General features: G+C 28.7%; 1 protein-coding gene across 1 annotated transcript in view; it reads left to right on the top strand.

Annotated features, from left to right (window-relative positions):
- Positions 1 to 17,551, top strand: part of LOC110032807 (vacuolar amino acid transporter 1-like) — a gene marked incomplete at its 3' end in the record, with an annotated part of 19,876 nt that extends 2,325 nt beyond the window's left edge. Inside the window, 6 exon segments of the mRNA XM_020736568.1 lie at positions 7,616 to 7,866; positions 15,934 to 16,148; positions 16,247 to 16,270; positions 16,382 to 16,562; positions 16,952 to 17,171; positions 17,416 to 17,551. Of these exon segments, the coding sequence (XP_020592227.1) occupies positions 7,616 to 7,866; positions 15,934 to 16,148; positions 16,247 to 16,270; positions 16,382 to 16,562; positions 16,952 to 17,171; positions 17,416 to 17,551 (1,027 nt within the window).
- Positions 17,552 to 22,011: the final 4,460 nt, after the last annotated feature.

Here is a 22,011-nt window from a genome sequence, read left to right as displayed (position 1 = left end):
TTAATATTTTTTATTATTTTAACTTTATTGAGATTTTTTTTGGCAGCTATCAGGAGAATATTTAAGTGAAATTTAATTCGAATAGATGGGTGTGGTATGTAAACAAAATAGCAAACAAATATTAGATAAAATTTAGAACTAATTAATGAATATTAGGTCTAATCCATTCCTATTTTGATATAATGTTTTGAAGTAAATATTTTTCGGTTATTCATCTCTCATCTATTATAATGATGACACATAGTTCAATAATGTAAGTACGTATCTTCTCCATTTTCAGATAATAATTGTACGTATTAGAGTAATGTTTGGTGGGCTGAATTTTCTTTCTTATCGAAATCGTTGTTGATGTCTAGTAAGTTTTATTATTGCCCATTTGACATTATTTTATTAAAAAATAAGGAAAACAAATCAAATGGAATTGAATTTCCCTGCATTTGGCGTCATTCGTTTCACTTTAGCTTTAATCTGTGCAAAATATATCGAACAGAATTTTTCTTTTTTTTATTACTTTGTCTTGTACCATTATGAACCGTAAATTTATTTGTTGAATTTTACTGAACGTTATAGCTCATAACACCACTCCAAACCTTATTCTCAGTAGATCAAATGCGTCCAAAATTTGATGCTAGAGTTGGCTCGCGGCCATCATCATGTGAATGAGTAAAATAATGGATAGTTGCATAATAGTAATAATAATAAGAATGATTTACATAAATACTATTTAATTCTAATGTTTTTACACATCTAATCGCTTAACTTTAATTTGTACTTATAGTTGTCGCTATGGCTGTAAGCCGAGTAAGGGTCCACTCAAAATCGGCCAAAATAAAATTTTATTCAAAATTTAGCTCTTGTAGCTCAGCTCTTTTTTTTTTAGATATCGACCAGAGCCAAACTTCAATTCAATTTCCAAGCGATTAATGACCGCTAAATTCATAGATCTAATATTACTAGGGCTGTTAACGATTCAAAATTTTGGCTTGTAACTCAGTTTTGTTTATTTCGATTAGATCTCAATCTAACCCGAAATTTAAATTAATTTTCAAATAATTAGCAATTTTAGAGCTAAAATCACAGCCCTACATGCCACATAACTTACCCATAAAAAAAGTTTTTAACCATTTAAAAGTTAAAAAAGTGATTATTTTTAGGTGATATAAGAATCTTCGGTGTAGGAATACAAAAAGCAAAATTTAGGTCAATAATAATGATGCAAGGTTACTTAAAAAACATAGGAAAGAAAGTTTTAGAAAAAAAGAATATAGAGAGTAGATGAAAATCGTTTTTATAATCTATTATTTCTATCATTAAGTTTTTGTGTATCTATTGTTATAAAAAATTTGTGAATGAAATAGTATAGAATATTTATACTCTAAATTTTATTAAAATTCTTGATTTATTTTACGAATCAATTTATTTTTGAAAATTTATTCAGATTGATTGAAAGAACTGTTAATTCGTTCATCCCATCGAATATACTTACTTGTGACTTAATTTTCTTAAAATAAGCTGTTATGTATGTAAATCCCCCGGAATATTATTTCATTTAGTTCTTATATATTTTTTTTATTTTGAAATTTTGAATAAGTTTAATGAAGAGTTCTCCAACGAGCATGGGAAGACAAATATAGCAGCTGCCTATATTCATATATCTGGGTTGCACAACGATGGTGCCGCCCGGGGTAAGTAGGTCCCGCCGCGGGACACGCATTCTGTGGCAGCTGTCAGGCGAATATTTAAGTGAAATTTAATTCGAATAGATGTGTGTGGTATGTAAACAAAATATCAAACAAATATTAGATAAAATTTAGAACAAATTAATGAATATTAGGTCTAATCCATTCCAATTTTGATATAATGTTTTGAAGTAAATATTTTTCGGTTATTCATCTCTCATCTATTATAATGATGACACATAGTTCAATAATGTAAGTACGTATCTTCTCCATTTTCAGATAATAATTGTACGTATTAGAGTAATGTTTGGTGGGCTGAATTTTCTTTCTTATCGAAATCGTTGTTGATGTCTAGTAAGTTTTATTATTGCCCATTTGACATTATTTTATTAAAAAATAAGGAAAACAAATCAAATGGAATTGAATTTCCCTGCATTTGGCATCATTCGTTTCACTTTAGCTTAAATCTGTGCAAAATATATCGAACAGAATTTTTCTTTTTTTTATTACTTTGTCTTGTATCATTATGAACCGTAAATTTATTTGTTGAATTTTACTGAACATTATAACTCATAACACCACTCCAAACCTTATTCTCAGTAGATCAAATGCGTCCAAAATTTGATGCTAGAGTTGGCTCGCGGCCATCATCATGTGAATGAGTAAAATAATGGATAGTTGCATAATAGTAATAATAATAAGAATGATTTACATAAATACTATTTAATTCTAATGTTTTTACACATCTAATCGCTTAACTTTAATTTGTACTTATAGTTGTCGCTATGGCTGTAAGCCGAGTAAGGGTCCACTCAAAATCGGCCAAAATAAAATTTTATTCAAAATTTAGCTCTTGTAGCTCAGCTCTTTTTTTTTTAGATATCGACCAGAGCCAAACTTCAATTCAATTTCCAAGCGATTAATGACCGCTAAATTCATAGATCTAATATTACTAGGGCTGTTAACGATTCAAAATTTTGGCTTGTAACTCAGTTTTGTTTATTTCGATTAGATCTCAATCTAACCCGAAATTTAAATTAATTTTCAAATAATTAGCAATTTTAGAGCTAAAATCACAGCCCTACATGCCACATAACTTACCCATAAAAAAAGTTTTTAACCATTTAAAAGTTAAAAAAGTGATTATTTTTAGGTGATATAAGAATCTTCGGTGTAGGAATACAAAAAGCAAAATTTAGGTCAATAATAATGATGCAAGGTTACTTAAAAAACATAGGAAAGAAAGTTTTAGAAAAAAAGAATATAGAGAGTAGATGAAAATCGTTTTTATAATCTATTATTTCTATCATTAAGTTTTTGTGTATCTATTGTTATAAAAAATTTGTGAATGAAATAGTATAGAATATTTATACTCTAAATTTTATTAAAATTCTTGATTTATTTTACGAATCAATTTATTTTTGAAAATTTATTCAGATTGATTGAAAGAACTGTTAATTCGTTCATCCCATCGAATATACTTACTTGTGACTTAATTTTCTTAAAATAAGATGTTATGTATGTAAATCCCCCGGAATATTATTTCATTTAGTTCTTATATATTTTTTTTATTTTGAAATTTTGAATAAGTTTAATGAAGAGTTCTCCAACGAGCATGGGAAGACAAATATAGCAGCTGCCTATATTCATATATCTGGGTTGCACAACGATGGTGCCGCCCGGGGTAAGTAGGTCCCGCCGCGGGACACGCATTCGCTGTGCCATGACTGGGCCAGCTGCTAATTTGTAATCTTGTTAGCGTAATTCCCCAAGAAATATATCTGCTGGGTCCTACAGGGACAGTATTTTTATTTTCTATAAATTTTTTTTCCGCATTTGTCGGGAAGTCAGAATGGGCGGTTTGTCATTTTGATCTCCAAGGGTTTCGTGAGGGTGACTGTTACTTGGGATATGCTATTTTATTCACCAAATATTGCACAAAAATTTTAGTAAGTAAAATTTCAAAGCGATTAAACTTATATAATAGTCATTAAACCTAATTAATCCATCCTATAAAAATCTTATATATATATAACTTATATATATATATATATATATGACACACTAGCACACATATATGCACAAATATATATGCACATATGTATACATATTAATGTGGTCTGCATGATATGTTGAGCTTGGTTGATTAGGTCCGACTAATTGATCCAACCTGGTAAAATTTTCTCGATCGTCAATGAGGAGCTTTAGAGTCTCCACATGATTGTTGGAGATACTTTGTAGTACTTGATCATCCTTTGGATTAACTCTATGACGTGGTGACTGCTGCATTGATCTAGCTTTTCTGTAGTGGTTGACTCTGCTGTTTTTTCATCTCCTTTTTCGCTGGCTGGCTCGTGCTTAATTCATTTGGTCATTTTCTTGTTCGTTTCGTGGCTCGATCTATTTTGGCTTAGTTGGCTTGGCTTGTTACATTAGGTGGCCCCCACGATCTTCGAACAGTGAGCTTGGCTTCAACAAATTATTCTCTTATAAACTGAGATCTCTTTTAGTACAAAGAACTTTTTGATGTACAATATATATATATATATACATACCTACGTATGTACGTACGTATATATTCATATACATACATATGTATATAGATACATACATATATACAATTATACATACATATACATATAAATACATACGTACATACATACAATCGGATAAAACACGTTTCAAAGGTTATAGCCTTCATAATGAGACACTATATGAGTAATGGGCTTTTCCAACGGGCAAATTCCGTAGGTTCTGATGAAAAAGCCGTCGTTTTTAATGTTTCCCACTATTTATTGATTGTTTTACGCTCATAGGAAAAACTGTTGTCTGTAATTTCAAAACGGACTGATATTCTGACTATATAAAATTACCAACGCATAACCAACAACCTAATGTGATAGCTTTTTCTGATAAATTTTCAAATTATCGGTTTTCATCATTTCATATAATCGATGGTTATTCCGTCAGTAATAACGACATCGTATAGGTCAGAAAAGTGTCGCGCACATTGATTTTTTGACACAGGCAAACTGTCAGTCATGTGACGTTGTTGTGTCGATTTTGTTAATCAACGGATAAACAATCAAACAAGTGTCGTGCCCATCATTTTCGTATGATGCACGTAAAGTCGTCTGGTTTGTATCAGTTATTTATTGATAAATAAGTCCATCGGCTAGCTATCAGTTTTGCCTACAGATATGTTAAAAACAATGTGGTATGTATCATGTATATAAATTTTCCTATTTAAATTATAAGATTTTAAAATAAAATATTGTACATTATAATTATCATGCATATAACGTAAATAATGATTGGCCATCAATTTGGAGACTGCCTTATCTACAGGCCGCTGAAGTCTTGATTTGCTGTAAATGGACAAGCCCGCCAAAATTTGCGCTTGCATAAAAAAGATAAAATAAAATAATATGAAATAATTAATAACTTCATTTGCATATTGTGTTAATTCGTCAAAATAAGTAAGCTAAGCTAATTCATTGGAAAATGATGAAATAAAGCTAAAATAAAATTATGATAAATGTGTTTTTTTGAAATTTGGCTTATGGATATTTCTTTAATAAGTTAAAAAATTGTGATAATGATTTTAATGGCAATTATATTTATTTTAAGGCTACTCAAAATTTATTTTATAAAAAAATGCTTTTTTTTTCTTTTTACTAAAAATAATAAAAAGCATAATTTTAATGAAAATTTTGCTTATTAATAGATTAATTGGCAATTATAATTATATATTTAAATGCTGAATAATTTGCTTTAATGAATAATTCTATTTAGTTTAAATTTCCTTGTTTATCATGAGAGAGAACCTTTATCTTAACCATATTATTTTTCATCCTGCTAAAACGCTACTCTGAGATAAATTAAACTAAAATTGCTTTAAAAAAATGATACAATAGGCATCTCGGCTAAGCTTACGGTCCAGACAAACGCCAAAGTTCTTGTTAAGTAGGAAAGAGAAAAACTCTAGTGAGTATTTTCTCCCTCGTCATTTTATGCACATTCCCAACTACACGAATTCTTTTGTAAAAATATGATAAACTCGTTCAAAGCATGTCGGGTGGCAGGACACTAACATTTGGTAATTTAATTGTGAGCTGCATCGATGGTGCATTTTAGCCATTGGATGAATAATCCGATAGTGTTGCTTGGTGTTGCTTTTAATTATTCTCTTTTCACGAATACACCATTGCATGAAAATCCACTTGCAGTACTCTCACACGTATTCTAATGGTAAAGCCATACCTTTGTTAGGGATTATAAAAATAACTTTCATAATTATCTCATTAATTTAAAAAAAATTTCCATTTGTATATCTAACACCTAGATTGTTATGTTTGCTTAGATAAGGCATGAATTTCTAAATCACATCATATATTAACATACCTAAAGTGATATAGATCTTTTCACGTACATGTTTTAATCAGGTTTAAATATTAGAGTGCTTAATATATAGATTTGAGTGTTCAATGTGTATACTTATAAACATTTTGTGGTATGAATATAAATCCCTTTAACTTAAGTTTTATAATATATAAAGATTTTGATATCAATATTCTTAAAATGTAAAATATAAATATGTTATAAACATTCTCAATATTTTTTCAACAAACGTCACTCTAAATAATGCACAAATAACAAAAAAATCTAAAATACTGTGTTTTTCATATAAAATTGCAAATGAAGTCAATAGCTTGTTGATAATAAATTGAGAGTAGACATAAACTATAATTAAAGAAATTGATTAAGATTATTACTTGTATAATTCTATATTTAAATGATCATTTTATTATTTTTTAGAGTTGCAGTCAAACATCATTATCATCATTAGAATCAATAATTTGAATTTTTTATTTTTTTCATTTGTTTTTTTTAGTGTTGATTATGATATTAAAAATATTCTTCATAAATTATTTTGAGAAAATAATATTAGTCGAATGTCTACCCTCATTTACTTCCTAATCTTTTAATATTAAATTTACCAACTTGTTTAATGATATAATTTATATTCTTTGTTGCACATGTCTAATTAGGCAAGTTTGTTTTAGCTACACCATCATTAATTGATGAAAACCCACTCATTCCTCCATTATAATCATTCCTTATGTATTTAATCCGAGTTTATCACACATTAATATTAAAATTCTATTTTCTATTATATGCATATCATTATTCTCATTTCAGAAGTGCAATGAATTTTCTTAACAAACAGAAAAATCACTCCCTATGCATATATGATGAAGGGCCTAATGTTTTTCTATTATCTCAATTGATTATTAATATTTTTTTGCTGGTAAAGAAAACTACAATAAATCAGCTTAAACTAGTTGTATTGTCTTTTTAATAGTTTGAGTTATTTAATTATGTGCAAAGAAAGTACAATTTTACTTTAATTTAAGCAAAAAAAAAATTTCTTGAAGTACAATTTTACTTTAATTTAAGCAAAAAAAAAAAAATTTCTTCGTACTATTTGCTTATTAATTTCATTACTTTTAAATGGAAACATATTATGTGAAGTGAGAATTTTTTTTAATTCAATTTAATTTTGAAACTAAAGTTTTCACATTGAGGCAGTTTTGAGTAGTTTTGGGACACTTAAAATCAATCTTAAAATCAAATTTGCAATCAACTAATTAGTGGATTTAACAAATTTCATTTTTTTCAGTACATAAGTATTATCTTCAAAAAATTAAATAGCTAAGTATTTTGTTTATTTTTTTTAGATGAGCCATGCACTAATAAGAGTAATAGGTAGCTAATATTATTAAAAAATTTCCCTAACCACCTTGATAGCAATTACATTGTCCGTGAGGAACACCCTTCGGATGAAAAATGAGAACAATCTTTCACTGCTTTGTCCCAATTACCACTTTTCAAATTTTGCATATATTCTACTTCTCTTTTTTCTATTTTGACAGGCAATCAATAGACATTTATAGCGGTGTGACACCACCAACAATCGGATTTCTAGGGACACCAAATTTGAGTAGGTTTGGGAGCTCATTCTTGAATAATTCATTCAGAGGACGCCATACCTCTGAGATCCTCAACTCCCTCATCAAACCATTGCTCCCTACTCAAGCCGAAGATGAACAACAACAAAGAAAGAGCTCCCACTTATTGGTCATTGCCCCACGCCAATGTTCCTACACCCAAGGTGTCTTCAACGGTAAAGTCATTTTTCTCGTTTTGCATATCTCTCGACGTGCATTTGGGTTGCTATAATAATTAGTACTTGGTATATGATGTCCAAAGAAATAATTTGATTAGATTTCTCATCCTCATGAAAGATATTAAAAAGTTGTTGTCTATAATTTATATTATTAAATAATTTTAGGATTTTATTCCTAAGGTAATTTTTTTTTTTTAAGAAAACTCATTTTTAAAATTTTAATGAGATGTACCTACTTTGTCATACATTTTATCAAAGTGAGTGTCCATTATTCTTCAAAATTAAATGAAAAGCTCAACTATTACACCAAAACTAGCATTGATAATGTTTTATATATGTTTTGTCTTCGAAAAATTGTTATGCATCATATCGGGATTTTTCTTAAAAAAAATTGTAATAAAGACGTTATAATGAGCATGCATTATTTCTACAAGTCTTGATGATATAGTTAAGACTTCTTTCATGTTTTAAAATATATTATAATAATAAAGCATTATCAATAAATTGCACTATAGCTTGTTCTATTCTTCAAATAGATCCAAGTTCATGTAAATGAGACACCATAGGCCATCTCCATATATCAAAATTTAGGTTACAAGAGTATGACTTTAAAGGGTTTTTTTAAATAAAAATGACTAAATAAATAAGAATTTGGCAGCTGCTGCCAAAATGGTTATGAATTAAATTGTTTATATAGAATAATGAGATTTTTTAATCTATTTTTAAATTCAATTTATGATTGTTTACTTTGATGTTAGCAAGCATATCATAACCTTCTTTTTTTATGTATAATAACAACCTAATTGGGTAGGCCCTATGAAATCATTACATGAATTATAGAGATGGATTGATGGATTGAGTCAACTGAGATGTGACAAATGATGTGTTGGAAAAATCAAAGTGTGTGACTTTGAAGCTAGTGAGTTATAAATAATATGTGTAGCAAGTCATTTGTAGTGGTGAGTTGTACCCTTAGAATTAGTTGTAGAAGGGCATATAAGGATAGAGGAGTTATAATTTCATTTCCTAAAAAAAGTGATTGATAAATCATAAAGTGTGTGATTCAAACTTGTGTCCTTGGATATAAAATCATGACTTTTAATAAATACGACCAATGTCCTTACTAGAGTGGAATATTTGATATTAAAGAAAGGTTGTATTGTGCTTTCGTCCTTATTGGTTACACCTACATATGACTTCTAATAAGTATTCTTTCTGCTACTCATGAATAGGATTATGAAAAGGATTCTCACACCTTTTCATCGTATAATCTAACTATGAAATTTTAATTCAATCATTTTATCCAATTGGTTACTTACAAAAATATAAACCATTTAAATTCATCAAAGAGATTTAGCTTTAGTACATGATTGATGAATATGATGTGTTGTTGTCTAAGAAATTCTAGTAGCTTAGTTTCTATTAATCACCTCCATTTGCCTATCTATTTTTGAATGAAAAATTAATATCATTTAATGTCATTCCACTAAATTAAAATGATTCTCGTAAAAAAGGTATAAAATATGGCTTCATGATCTAATACAATAAATTTTGAAAGACCTTACAACTTAAAGGTAAAAATTAGCTTATCAAAACTATGGAATGGTCATAATTTGAAATTCAATTGATAACCACTAAGACTATCGTTCCTTAAAACTTTGGCAACCAAATTAGAAGATCCATAAAGATTTCACCATGGCTCGTTGAAGGAATTTGATGGTGGTTGGAATAATCTTGTTCTACATTAACTTCCATAATTTGCTTGTTGACAAATTAGACACATGTAAATCAAATAGTGAGTGATTATCCTTCTTCATATTTTTATAAATAAGACTATGCCATCACATGAGCTAAAGTTTGTCATCCTTCTTATGGCTTTCAGTCGGAGTGCAATTAAGTTATATTAAAATAATGTTCTTTTGAAATAAATTGATGCCAAAATGAAATGTCCATTAAAACAGATAAAGGATATAACAGAGATATTTTCTTAAGTTCCTTTCTATTGTGAATACACAATTAGTGTATTTTAGGTAAGGGTTACATCTCCAACTATAGCTGATCTATCAAACCTATTGTATGTAGTGTATAAGTAAGTAAATGTCATCCAAATTTCCAATTTATGAGAGAGATTAGTTTCAATGTTCAACTTTTTAAGTAGCATTCAAATAAAAATCCATCTAATTTCCATCTCAATAAATTTGACTAGTTTCAACATTCGTCTTTTTAGCTAGTATTCAAATTATACTCATTTCAATAATCGAAGACCAAAAGTTTAACAAAATAAAAAAAAAATCTTTATCTCTCTTATATATATTTATATTCCTTAATGCATTAACTATTGAACATTGTGTTGTTGGTCAATTCAAATGGTGAATTAGTATTCCAGCAAATATTGTATCTAAGGACCAATTGCTTTAGTGATCATATAGAGTTCCCATGCATATGTTGATGTCATCTAATTTGATAGTTTTGTAATAAAACTACTCCACTATAAATTCCTAAAGCATCTATCTTCATGATGGAAGGCAAGAAAAATAAAGAAAGTCTAAAATGATTAGAGAAGTTATTACATTTATTTAGTGAATTGAATGCATTTTCCCATGTGTTCTATTTATTAGAATTATGTTTTGTTAAAACTGTAGTTAAAGGGATAATAATCAATGCACAATGATATATAAAGTTCTAGTTACGTTGGTTAGACCTAAGATTGAGTCCCTATAAATATTTAACTAATTATGAACGAGATAATGACCAACCTCTACAATTGCTCTCCTCGAATATTGATAATGTCTCAAATACTCAATTTGAGTTTGAGCAATTAAACTTTTTCAGGTTCACAAAGAGCCGTGCCAGGAGAACTGATTATCAAGTGATGTGTTTTTATGTTTCATTAATGTCTTACTCTAAATAGGAAAATTCCTTTCTATTGTGAATACACAATTAGTGTATTTTAGGTAAGGGTTACATCTCCAACTATAGCTGATCTATCAAACCTATTGTATGTAGTGTATAAGTAAGTAAATGTCATCCAAATTTCCAATTTATGAGAGAGATTAGTTTCAATGTTCAACTTTTTAAGTAGCATTCAAATAAAAATCCATCTAATTTCCATCTCAATAAATTTGACTAGTTTCAACATTCGTCTTTTTAGCTAGTATTCAAATTATACTCATTTCAATAATCGAAGACCAAAAGTTTAACAAAATAAAAAAAAAATCTTTATCTCTCTTATATATATTTATATTCCTTAATGCATTAACTATTGAACATTGTGTTGTTGGTCAATTCAAATGGTGAATTAGTATTCCAGCAAATATTGTATCTAAGGACCAATTGCTTTAGTGATCATATAGAGTTCCCATGCATATGTTGATGTCATCTAATTTGATAGTTTTGTAATAAAACTACTCCACTATAAATTCCTAAAGCATCTATCTTCATGATGGAAGGCAAGAAAAATAAAGAAAGTCTAAAATGATTAGAGAAGTTATTACATTTATTTAGTGAATTGAATGCATTTTCCCATGTGTTCTATTTATTAGAATTATGTTTTGTTAAAACTGTAGTTAAAGGGATAATAATCAATGCACAATGATATATAAAGTTCTAGTTACGTTGGTTAGACCTAAGATTGAGTCCCTATAAATATTTAACTAATTATGAACGAGATAATGACCAACCTCTACAATTGCTCTCCTCGAATATTGATAATGTCTCAAATACTCAATTTGAGTTTGAGCAATTAAACTTTTTCAGGTTCACAAAGAGCCGTGCCAGGAGAACTGATTATCAAGTGATGTGTTCTTATGTTTCATTAATGTCTTACTCTAAATAGGGAATGTCATCTAAGAATCCATAATAATAAATCATAAATAAAGACAAATACTATCATTCATCATAAATTTAAAAATGGTTGTAATATCTGTTAAACCAAAGGAGTTAAGCATGAATTCCTAATAATCATGATGTGTCATATAGTTTATATTGAATACATCTTCTTCCATCTAAATTTGGTGATAACTAGATCATTAAGATATATATATATATATATATATAGATTGATCATTAAGAATCTCATTCCGCACATAGGTGGGATTCCGTGACCTTAGAGGTCTTACAAACTTTGTCAACGAATCAATCACGATAAATGGCACACACACACACACACAGAGACGCAAACATACATGCATTAATTAAACTATCAATTGTTGGAGTCGACAAATGATTTAATATTGTGACTTGATTCTAAGCACAATCATTAACACAAGTCGACAAGTGTCATCAGTTTTTCACACTAGCAAGACCAACTTTTCAATCACTATTTTCAAAAATATATGTATCAATATGGCCATACATGGAATATTTGGCACCCATAATTTGGAAATGACCCAACTAAATAACCTAAGTAGATCTTAACCAAAAAAAAAAAAAATTAGATTCAGTTTGACCTGATTAGTATTAGTGTTAGGTCTAGGTCTAAAATATATACTGGTTTATTATTTGGGTCAATTCATATTTGGGAATTGGATTACCTTTTAGGTTTGTGTGGATTAATTAGGTTAGTTGATTCATTTTCACATTAATATGGTCTTATTGATAAAAATATTACATTATCTATATAATAAATGGTTTAGATATGTCAATTTAGGTCAAGTTATGTTTAAATTTACTTTATTCACATTACATATTTTCACACAAGTAATAATCAAGTCAGATTCTGGTCAAGTGTATTTGGGTTGGTTCAAACCAAAACCCTATCCATCAACTCAAATTAATACCTCTACCCACAATTAAATGAACGTTCTTATAGAAGGTAATTCTATTAGAAGTTGAAATAGTTCCTTGAATTCTTCCATAAGTTTTTGAATAATGGGTGTGGCGTAGAGTTCATAAAACCCACTACAGTAATGTTTGGTCCTGCATTGGAATTATATGAAATAAAAAACAATAGTTTAGAAGGAAAGCATTCTCTAAATTTTGTAGGCTAAACACATGAAAGAAAGAATGTTCATTATCATGAATTTTATTAGGAGTTTATTTCAATGTAAATTTTAATAGTGTACCTTGTAAATCCAACCGTTATAACCCCAATAAAATGTTTGCTCGTCACACAAACAAGATATAAAAATCAGTTTTAAAATAGTATCTTCAATGATATTATCGTAATTTTGTACATTCAAGAGTATCCCCATCTCCAATAATAAACTTAAAGAATTTTAATGGCATGATCATCAGTCTAAGGTTTTGAAAAAAAAAATTGCCTTGAATGAAATTATGTGTTAAGCAATTGTTAAAATTAAATTTTAAATACCTTGCCATGTTTTTTTTCTTTTTTCTTTCTAATTGTAGTTTCTTATGTGTGTTCTAACCTAATAAAACATTGAAGCTGATTGCAAGATAAAAATCTTGGGATGGGCCCATATCAATGTTGGAAGAGATTGGAAATTTTTTAAAAGGGATCATTGTCAATATTTATCACCATTAAAACAAGCAATTTTTACTTACTAATGTTGTCATATTGATAGTATTCATTACAGTGAAAACTAAATTCTTGATCATCTGTTATTCAACTATGTTGTTATTAACATTTTCACTAGAAGAACTGCTTTTGTTATCCTAGTATCAGGCACCAATAAATTAATATTAGTAAGCAAAACTTGTAATAATTTAAGAAAACTTAGAATGGGAAAACATGATACAATAATGTAGATAATTTACGTTTTATAATTTATTTCTCTTTAACTTTGTAATTGGAATGTTTGTAATAGGAATAGTGATTGAAATGATCACATTCCCTTCTAATAGCTTTAATGAAAGGTTGTTCAAAGTCCCAAAATCTAAACGGATCGTTTTTTAAAGTGATTGTAGAATTATTTTAGTGATTATTTTTGGTATTATTTTTCTAATTAGTCTTATAGATCATGAGATAAGAAAAAAAAACAAAGCATTTAAGTGCATATTCTTTAAGGAAATCAAAACTTAATTGATTTTTCAAATGCAGCCACTCAGATCAACTCAATGTTTGGCCAACTACATGCTTTAAAGCTACTATAAAATTTGGTTCCTATAAATTGGAAGTGAAGAATTGTTCCCCTTTGTAAATTCATTCTTCTGGGTTGTTGACCATAATACATTATATTCAATTTAGTTTTTCTTGATTGAGATGGAAGCAAATTCTAAGGAAGGTTTAGGATTGATGCTCCAACTTGCTCTCTATTTGAGTCCGTCGTCTGAATCATAATCCAACTTGCTACCCATATGTATCATACACTTGTCCATCAATCTTGTGGTGGTATAAGTAGCTTTTACCAATAATGTGATTGGATAGTGCAAGAATAACCACTCATGAAATGAGAAAAATGACAATAATCAATATCAAAAATAAATTGGTATCACCATAATCGATATCACCCTTTCACCAGATGATAACAAATTGTCATGGATACGGAGAACTCAATAAATGCACCATTAGAATCCAAGAAATTCAAGCTCCTCAAGCTTCTTTATAAATATAACAAAGAGGTAATTGAAAGCGGAATGCAGAACTTGGTATCACCATAATCGATATCACCCTTTCACCAGATGATAACAAATTGTCATGGATACGAAGAACTCAATAAATGCACCATTAGAAGGGACTTACTATCCAAGAAATTCAAGCTTCTCAAGCTTCTTTATAAATATAACAAAGAGATAATTGAAAGCGGAATGCAGAACAAAAAGTAGAGATAAAAAAGTAAGGGATTGAAAAAATAAGGAAAACCCAACCTTTAATACAATCAACTCATCAATTATTTATATATTTCATTTCAACAAACCATTTTGTTATAGCCCACACTCACAAAAATCAAATCATCATAAACTACCTACCGACCATGAACTTATTTTTCTATTAATTTAAATAGCATTTGGAATAACACTTCTTCGTCAATCTAAAAAATTTTCAAACTCACATGATTCAGTTTTCTACTTTAAAAGAATTCATAACAGAGATTATTCTCACATTTTCTATATTGAAGTATTGTAAAGAAATTATAAATTTATATGAAAATATAGCATTTTAATAATAATTTAAGATTTTATACAACAATAAGTTGGTCTATTTTGGTTTCGGCATTTGCCTTTGCTCAGTTTTAGATAGATGGACTCATGAGAAGAAATATCTGATCAATGAATGAATGGATAATTAACAAGTTAATATATTAATTTTTGTAAATATATTTTGTAATGGTGTCTAATGTTTAAAATTACAGTAGTGCTTTGACTGTAACAAAAATACTTGTAGACAACTTAGTGGCTAATGCTTACAACTTACTAGATTTTAATTTTCCCATTTTACATGTTGAACTATGGATAATTAACAAGTTAATATATTAATTTTTGTAAATATATTTTGTAATGGTGTCTAATGTTTAAAATTACAGTAGTGCTTTAACTGTAACAAAAATACTTGTAGACAACTTAGTAGCTAATGCTTACAACTTACTAGATATTAATTTTCCCATTTTACATGTTGAACTGGGATTCATAGCGCCTTTAAAAAATTTAAAAATTTTACGCACTTGAATAAAATTTGATTATTAATAAACTATGTAGTCATGCCTGATAAAACAACAAAATGTTATTACATTGTCGCCTCCCTCCACCATCATCCATTTTATTCAAAATCATTTTTTAAATCTTATTATGGTAAAACATTATTAGTAAAACTCTTCAATGTTTTTGTTTTAATAAAGTTGTGATTTGTAACATTAATAAAATAGAAATTATTTTAGATAAAACTTGAATAGTAAAAAAATATTTTCGAATGAAGTGTGAGTTTTTGTCCTATCAATACATGTTTTTGAGCTGATTATTTAAAATACTTAATGAGAATATATTTGTATATAACTTTTATAAGGCACTAACTACATTATGTGGAATGTAAATAGGATCCGCTAGCACTTACATGATGTACAAAAGTTAAACATATTATTTGAACAAGCAATTAATTGCTGTTGTAAATTGAAATAATTTTAATTTGATGTCATCAATTAGTAACAGAAGACTTTATGGTTTGATCAGGTGTTAATGTGCTTTGTGGGGTTGGAATCCTCTCTGCACCCTATGCAATCAAGGAAGGTGGGTGGCTTGGCTTGTTCATATTATTTATATATGGTGTGATTGCCTTCTACACGGGGATTCTTCTGCGCAATTGTTTAGATAGTAAACCAGGTCTTGAGACATACCCCGACATTGGCCAGGCTGCATTTGGCCCTTATGGCCGCATTATTATCTCGGTGATTCTACCATTACGTACAATTATTATTCCATACTATTATGCAATCTAAAATTTTGTGGTAATAATATTTTCTTTTATTTCATCTATTTTGTGCAGATTATCTTATATTTGGAATTATATGTAAGTATAGGATTAGAATTAGTGGAGCAATTGTTTTAAATGCTACACTAATATATTTGTGATTTCAAACTTTTAAAATATGTCACTTTATCTGACATGAACTTTATGCAGGCTTGTTGTGTTGAGTACATCATATTGGACAGTGACAATTTATCATCCTTATTTCCAAATGCACATTTGAATATTGGTGGAATACATTTAAGTTCACATCTTCTTTTTGCTGTGCTTGTAACTCTTATAGTTCTCCCAACCACATGGCTTCGAGATCTTAGCATTCTTAGCTACATATCAGGTTTTGATTGTTTTATTTGTCAATTCTTTTACTAAATATTTCATGTTACTATTTAATTTTTGTTTGTGATATACATGTTTCTTAAATATTCCATCTTCAATTTCTTTGCCCCATTTTACTATAAATTTAATGTCTATAATTACTTCTCAAAACTCATTAGTGTCAACAGTTACATAATTTATTTTCTTAGATAGACAAAATGATTTTATCCTAACTTGAAAAAAAATTATTTTTCTTAGAGCACATAAGTTCTTTATTCAAAATCTTTCAAATCTAAACTCGCTTCTATTTTGAGAAATCCATACACAAGATGCTGATCTTATAAATTTTCACCTTTTTCTTTCAAGCTTTCTATTGCATAATCATTTATTGACTTTATTCATTGGCAGCTGGAGGAGTTATTGCATCAATACTAGTGGTGTCATGCTTGTTTTGGGTGGGATTAATTGATAATATTGGCTATAAAAATGAGGGTTCTCTCATAAATTTTTCTGGCATTTCAATAGCGATTGGCCTTTATGGTTATTCATACTCCGGCCATGCTATTTTCCCGAACATATACTCTTCATTGAAGAACAAAAATGAGTTCCCTGCAGTTCTTTTCACGAGGTAAGCATCCAGTATAATTTTATTTAGGATATTTGATACTAAATAGTCATTTTCTTTTTATTTAATTTAATTATTGCATATGATTTGCGCAGACACTTTATGTGCAAACTAGCTGGTTAAATAGCATCCATTATTCTATGGAAAAAGTAAAGGAAATATCATTATTAACTTAGCATTTTATTATTTAGGATGGTGTTAAACTTTATATTGAATGATTAAATTAAACTAATCAATTGCCTTGCAGTTTTGTCATTTCTGCTTTATTATTTGCTGGGGTTGCAATAATGGGATTTGCATTATTTGGGGAGTCCACTCAGTCACAGTTCACTCTCAATGTGCCATATGAATTTGTAGCCTCGAAAATTGCTGTTTGGACAACGGTATGTAGAAAATCACAAATTCTATAGAGTTATGATCTTATTCTTTCATTTAGAACATAATTTCTAAAATACTAAGAAAAAAATATAGTTCACTCTCAATGTGCCATATGAATTTGTAGCCTCGAAAATTGCTGTTTGGACAACGGTACGTAGAAAATCACAAATTTTATAGAGTTATGATCTTATTCTTTCATTCAGAACATATTTACTAAAATACTAAGAAAAAAATACGAAGCCATCGGTTGTGTCGCAATCGTCTTTTTTTTTGCTAACATTGTTTATTTAAATTTATTAAGAGTGAAGTAAGATCTTATTGTTCCCTTCCTATATATTTTGTTTCATTTAATAAATACCACATTTTTTTCATTCTAAAGGTCCTATTATCTCGATCAAACGCTAGTCAGGTTTAAATAACTAACTTAAAAGAATACAACTTCACTATTATTTCAAGACATATCAAATGAATTTTAGATTTACTTGCTAAACTAAAATGTACGTGTTTCGTTGATGAAAATCACATCTCCTTATTTCATCACTAGTAAAAAGGTAAAAAATGTTAGAAAATATAAGACAAAGGGAGACTAATGTTAGACCAATAGTTTTAATTGTTAAATATATTTTTAACCAAAAACTTTAAACTTATGGGTGACGCTCAACAACCTAATACTTCAACACTAATGCATTTTTGCGTACTAAAACCAATACTACTATGTTTCTTAATCAAAACTTTATTTGCATAAGAGGCTTCCATGAATTTTTTTTGTTAACACTATGAATGCTCTCAAAATTTGTTTTATCTTGTTTTATTTTGTTTTGCAGGTTGTCAACCCTATTACAAAATATCCTTGTCTTAGTAACATTTTCTCCATTATATTCTTATGTTCATTTCCAAAAAAAAAAAACATTAAATTTTTTTTTGTAGTAAAATATCTAACATTCACCCATTTCATAGAATTAGGTTGGGGAACAATTTTGCGTTAAAACTCAATTTTATTGTAAAATAATAGGAAAGATTACAAAAAATCAGTGCTTCAAAAAACAAAGAGCTCTTCAATAAAGAATGCTAGTGAAAATGCATTTTAATTGCTAAAGAGAATCACAGAATTCCAACACACCTTGAACAACATGAGTTAAACTCGAGACAAAGTTACTACTTTTAAAAGAGAAGGATAAATCAAAATTCAATAAAGAACATAGAAAATGAGGTCAAGTGTCTATTTGAACAGAAATAGTGAATCATAGGATTAGGTTTCTATTACCCTAGAACCTTCCACCAGTAAGTAAAGCCATATCAACAAGCAGTAAGAAAGTTTGTTCCCATCGATATGAAAATTAATGTTAAACGTAATTTTAATCATTCTCTCTACTCAAGGGTTATCAAGGTTAGAATATGATTATGATCATTCTCTTTCATCCAAATATTATATGTCAAATTAGATGATAAACATGGTAGAACTTTCATAGAATGTCGTAGGCATGTCTAAAGAGCTAAATCCAAGACTTGTGCTATACATGGCCTCAATAAGAAGAGTTCCCTTACAGGTAGTGAGGCTTTGATGAACTCCAAAGCTTAAGAGAAAGACCAAAATAAATGAGAGACTTTTTGACATCGTCAATTTCGATTTAAATTGAAACTTAATAGCAGGTAACAAGTCCTTATGTGAAAAAAAATTACCATGTAGGTTGGGCTTATAATTTGAATTCAATATTTTGCTTCATCCAAAAATTGTTAATCAATGTACAAGAGATAAAGATGGTATACATTCTTGAGATTATCATGGGTAAATCTCAAACTGCTAATAAAAGAGTTTTAATATTTGAAGCAAGTCCTTTATGAGATCTAGGGAGTAAGAGAAAGAAAAGAATAAATGAAGATGATTTTAGCAAATAATCGTATAAAAGAAAACAGTAAACTACAAAAAAAAAAAAAAAAAAAAAAAAAAACAGAAAACAGCCACTACACTTTAGTATTCTAGTATGTAAATTATTATCCTTAGTAAGTAACTTGTACAGCCACTACACTTTAGTATTCTAGTAAGTAAATTATTATCCCTAGTAAGTAACTTGTTAGCAGTTATTAAACCATTTATGCAAGATTTTCATACATAAATACAATAATGAAAAGAGAAGTCTTTGTGCCAAATGATTTCTTTTCATTGAATATCATGTAAATAGAGTGAAAACATTCTTCGTAGCTGAGAAAAAGAATAATAAGATTTAATTCAAATATATATCTTTAAATTCAATTTAAATAAGAATGGCCATAAGACATCATTAATATAAGGAGAAGATTTAAGAAAAGAAAATTTGCTGAAGGCCGATAGGATCCAGCTTAGGATTATGAGGTTGTATAAAAAGTGAAAATTAAGTATACGAATGGATCCATGACGGGTATTAATTAAGTAATGAACATGGGATAGCGAGAAAAATGAATTTTTATACAGTGTTCATCTTCCATGTATGGATGAGAATAGAAAGTGGCAACAACTCCAAGCCCCTCTTGCATTTGGGGCAAAGTGATTTGAGTCCAAGTAATGATATGCGGTTTGGGTAAAACCACCATCACAATTAGATTCTAGAACACCAATTGCTTACTTTGTTAAAAAACATACATGATAATAACAAAGATGCATGCAAATCAATATTATAGCTCTAAATAGTTGCCTCATTTAGTTGAATTATCTAGAAAAGGGGCACATGCTTGTGTTTCAAATGAGAAACCATTAAAATTTTTCCAGAATTAGAATACAATCTTTAACAAAAATTCTAGTGTGGGAAAGAATGATGCCCAAACATTTAAATAGGACATTAGGATGACCAAAATTAAGGATAACAATAAATGTAGCATATTGGAGATCAAAGTAGTTAGAAAAATTTTACTTAAATAATAACTAGCCAAAAGACTAATATTCTATGTAATTTGTTCAAACACTAATGAGCAGCAAGAAGAGATGCACACTTAACCTTTCTAAACATTAGCAAAACATTTGTATTATTATAATAGAGACATGAGATTGGTTGTGCATTATAAGTTCAAATGCCTACTTGTTGCAAATTTCTTCAAGAATGTAAAAGACAATGTCCATCATGAAATCAAAGGGAAATATGAAATCAAAGAATTCTCGCATTAAGCAATTACGAGTGTTGAATAACTTAAAAGACCACATTAATGATAAATAATCAGTAAATTCCACAATTAAAATCACCCATTAAATTAAAAGAGATGAAATAGCTTTGTCATTCATCTTAAATAAAATAATTTCTTTGTTAATGCTATCAATATCTGTCAATAAGATAATCCTTATGCAAAAGGTTCATAGGAGAATGAAGAGAATTAAAGCCTTGAAGAATATCCCAATGCAAACTATGATTATTAATAAAAAACAAGCTTATTCTTGAAGAAAACAATTAGAGTGAAGTAAAAAAGATGGTGCGTAACAAGATTAAGTTGATTAGCCAATAATTTTCAGTGATTTATGAAAGTAGTAAAATAATGTTTTATAGTTGGAGCGATTACATATTTGAAGATATTTTGCGATAAATTACTAAAATTAATTTGAACCGTATCAGATAGTTTGTAAGGGAAAAAATGTTGAATAGCGTAAGATTAATTGAGGTTGGAGATATTCGCAATCTACAATAAAGGGTTTTAAACTAAAAATAAGAACAAATATGGTAACGCTCTTGTTAATATTGAACGTAACCTCTTTGATATCATATTAAAGAAAAGGTAGAAAATAAATTTGATTGTTGAAAGGATGGATGATCCAACAAGATAAGTATAAGAAAAATGCTTATATAATTGGTTATAAAGATTAAAAATGTATTTGATTGGAATAAAAATATCAATAGGTTAGGATATTATCATAAAGGAATGAATTTGTTTCATTTATGATTTCTCTGACCATTTAAATTCTTATAACTAAATTTGAGGTTTCTCCCATTGAAATCTATAATCTTTACTAATAACAAATATTTTAGGCCAAGAGAATATCAATTGACTATGAATAAATAAAAGCTAGAAATTGATTGGAAATAAATTCTAGGGGGATATCCTTTAATCCGAATTCTACATATAACTAACACCATCATATTATTTCAACAATCTTAGCTTGAAATTATTTTCTTCACTTTAGCCTATAGACGCGATGTAATTAAAGATGGAGTGAATTAAGGTTCTTGCACTCAATTCTTTTATCCTTCCAATGGATGCCTAACAACTTCCACGATAGGGGGATATCCTTTAATCCGAATTCTACATATAATTAACACCATCATATTATTTCAACAATCTTCATCATGAAAGGCTTGAAATTATTTTCTTCACTTTAGCCTATAGATGCGATGTAATTATAGATGGAGTGAATTAAGGTTCTTGCACTCAATTCCTTTATCCTTCCGATGGATGCCTAACAACTTCCACGGTGCAAAGGTTATGAAAAAAAAAGAGAAATTGAATA

The sequence above is a fragment of the Phalaenopsis equestris genome, unplaced genomic scaffold (genome assembly GCF_001263595.1).
Source record: "Phalaenopsis equestris unplaced genomic scaffold, ASM126359v1 Scaffold001031, whole genome shotgun sequence".
NCBI lineage: Eukaryota > Viridiplantae > Streptophyta > Magnoliopsida > Asparagales > Orchidaceae > Phalaenopsis > Phalaenopsis equestris.
This window is presented reverse-complemented; position numbering and strand designations above follow the sequence as displayed.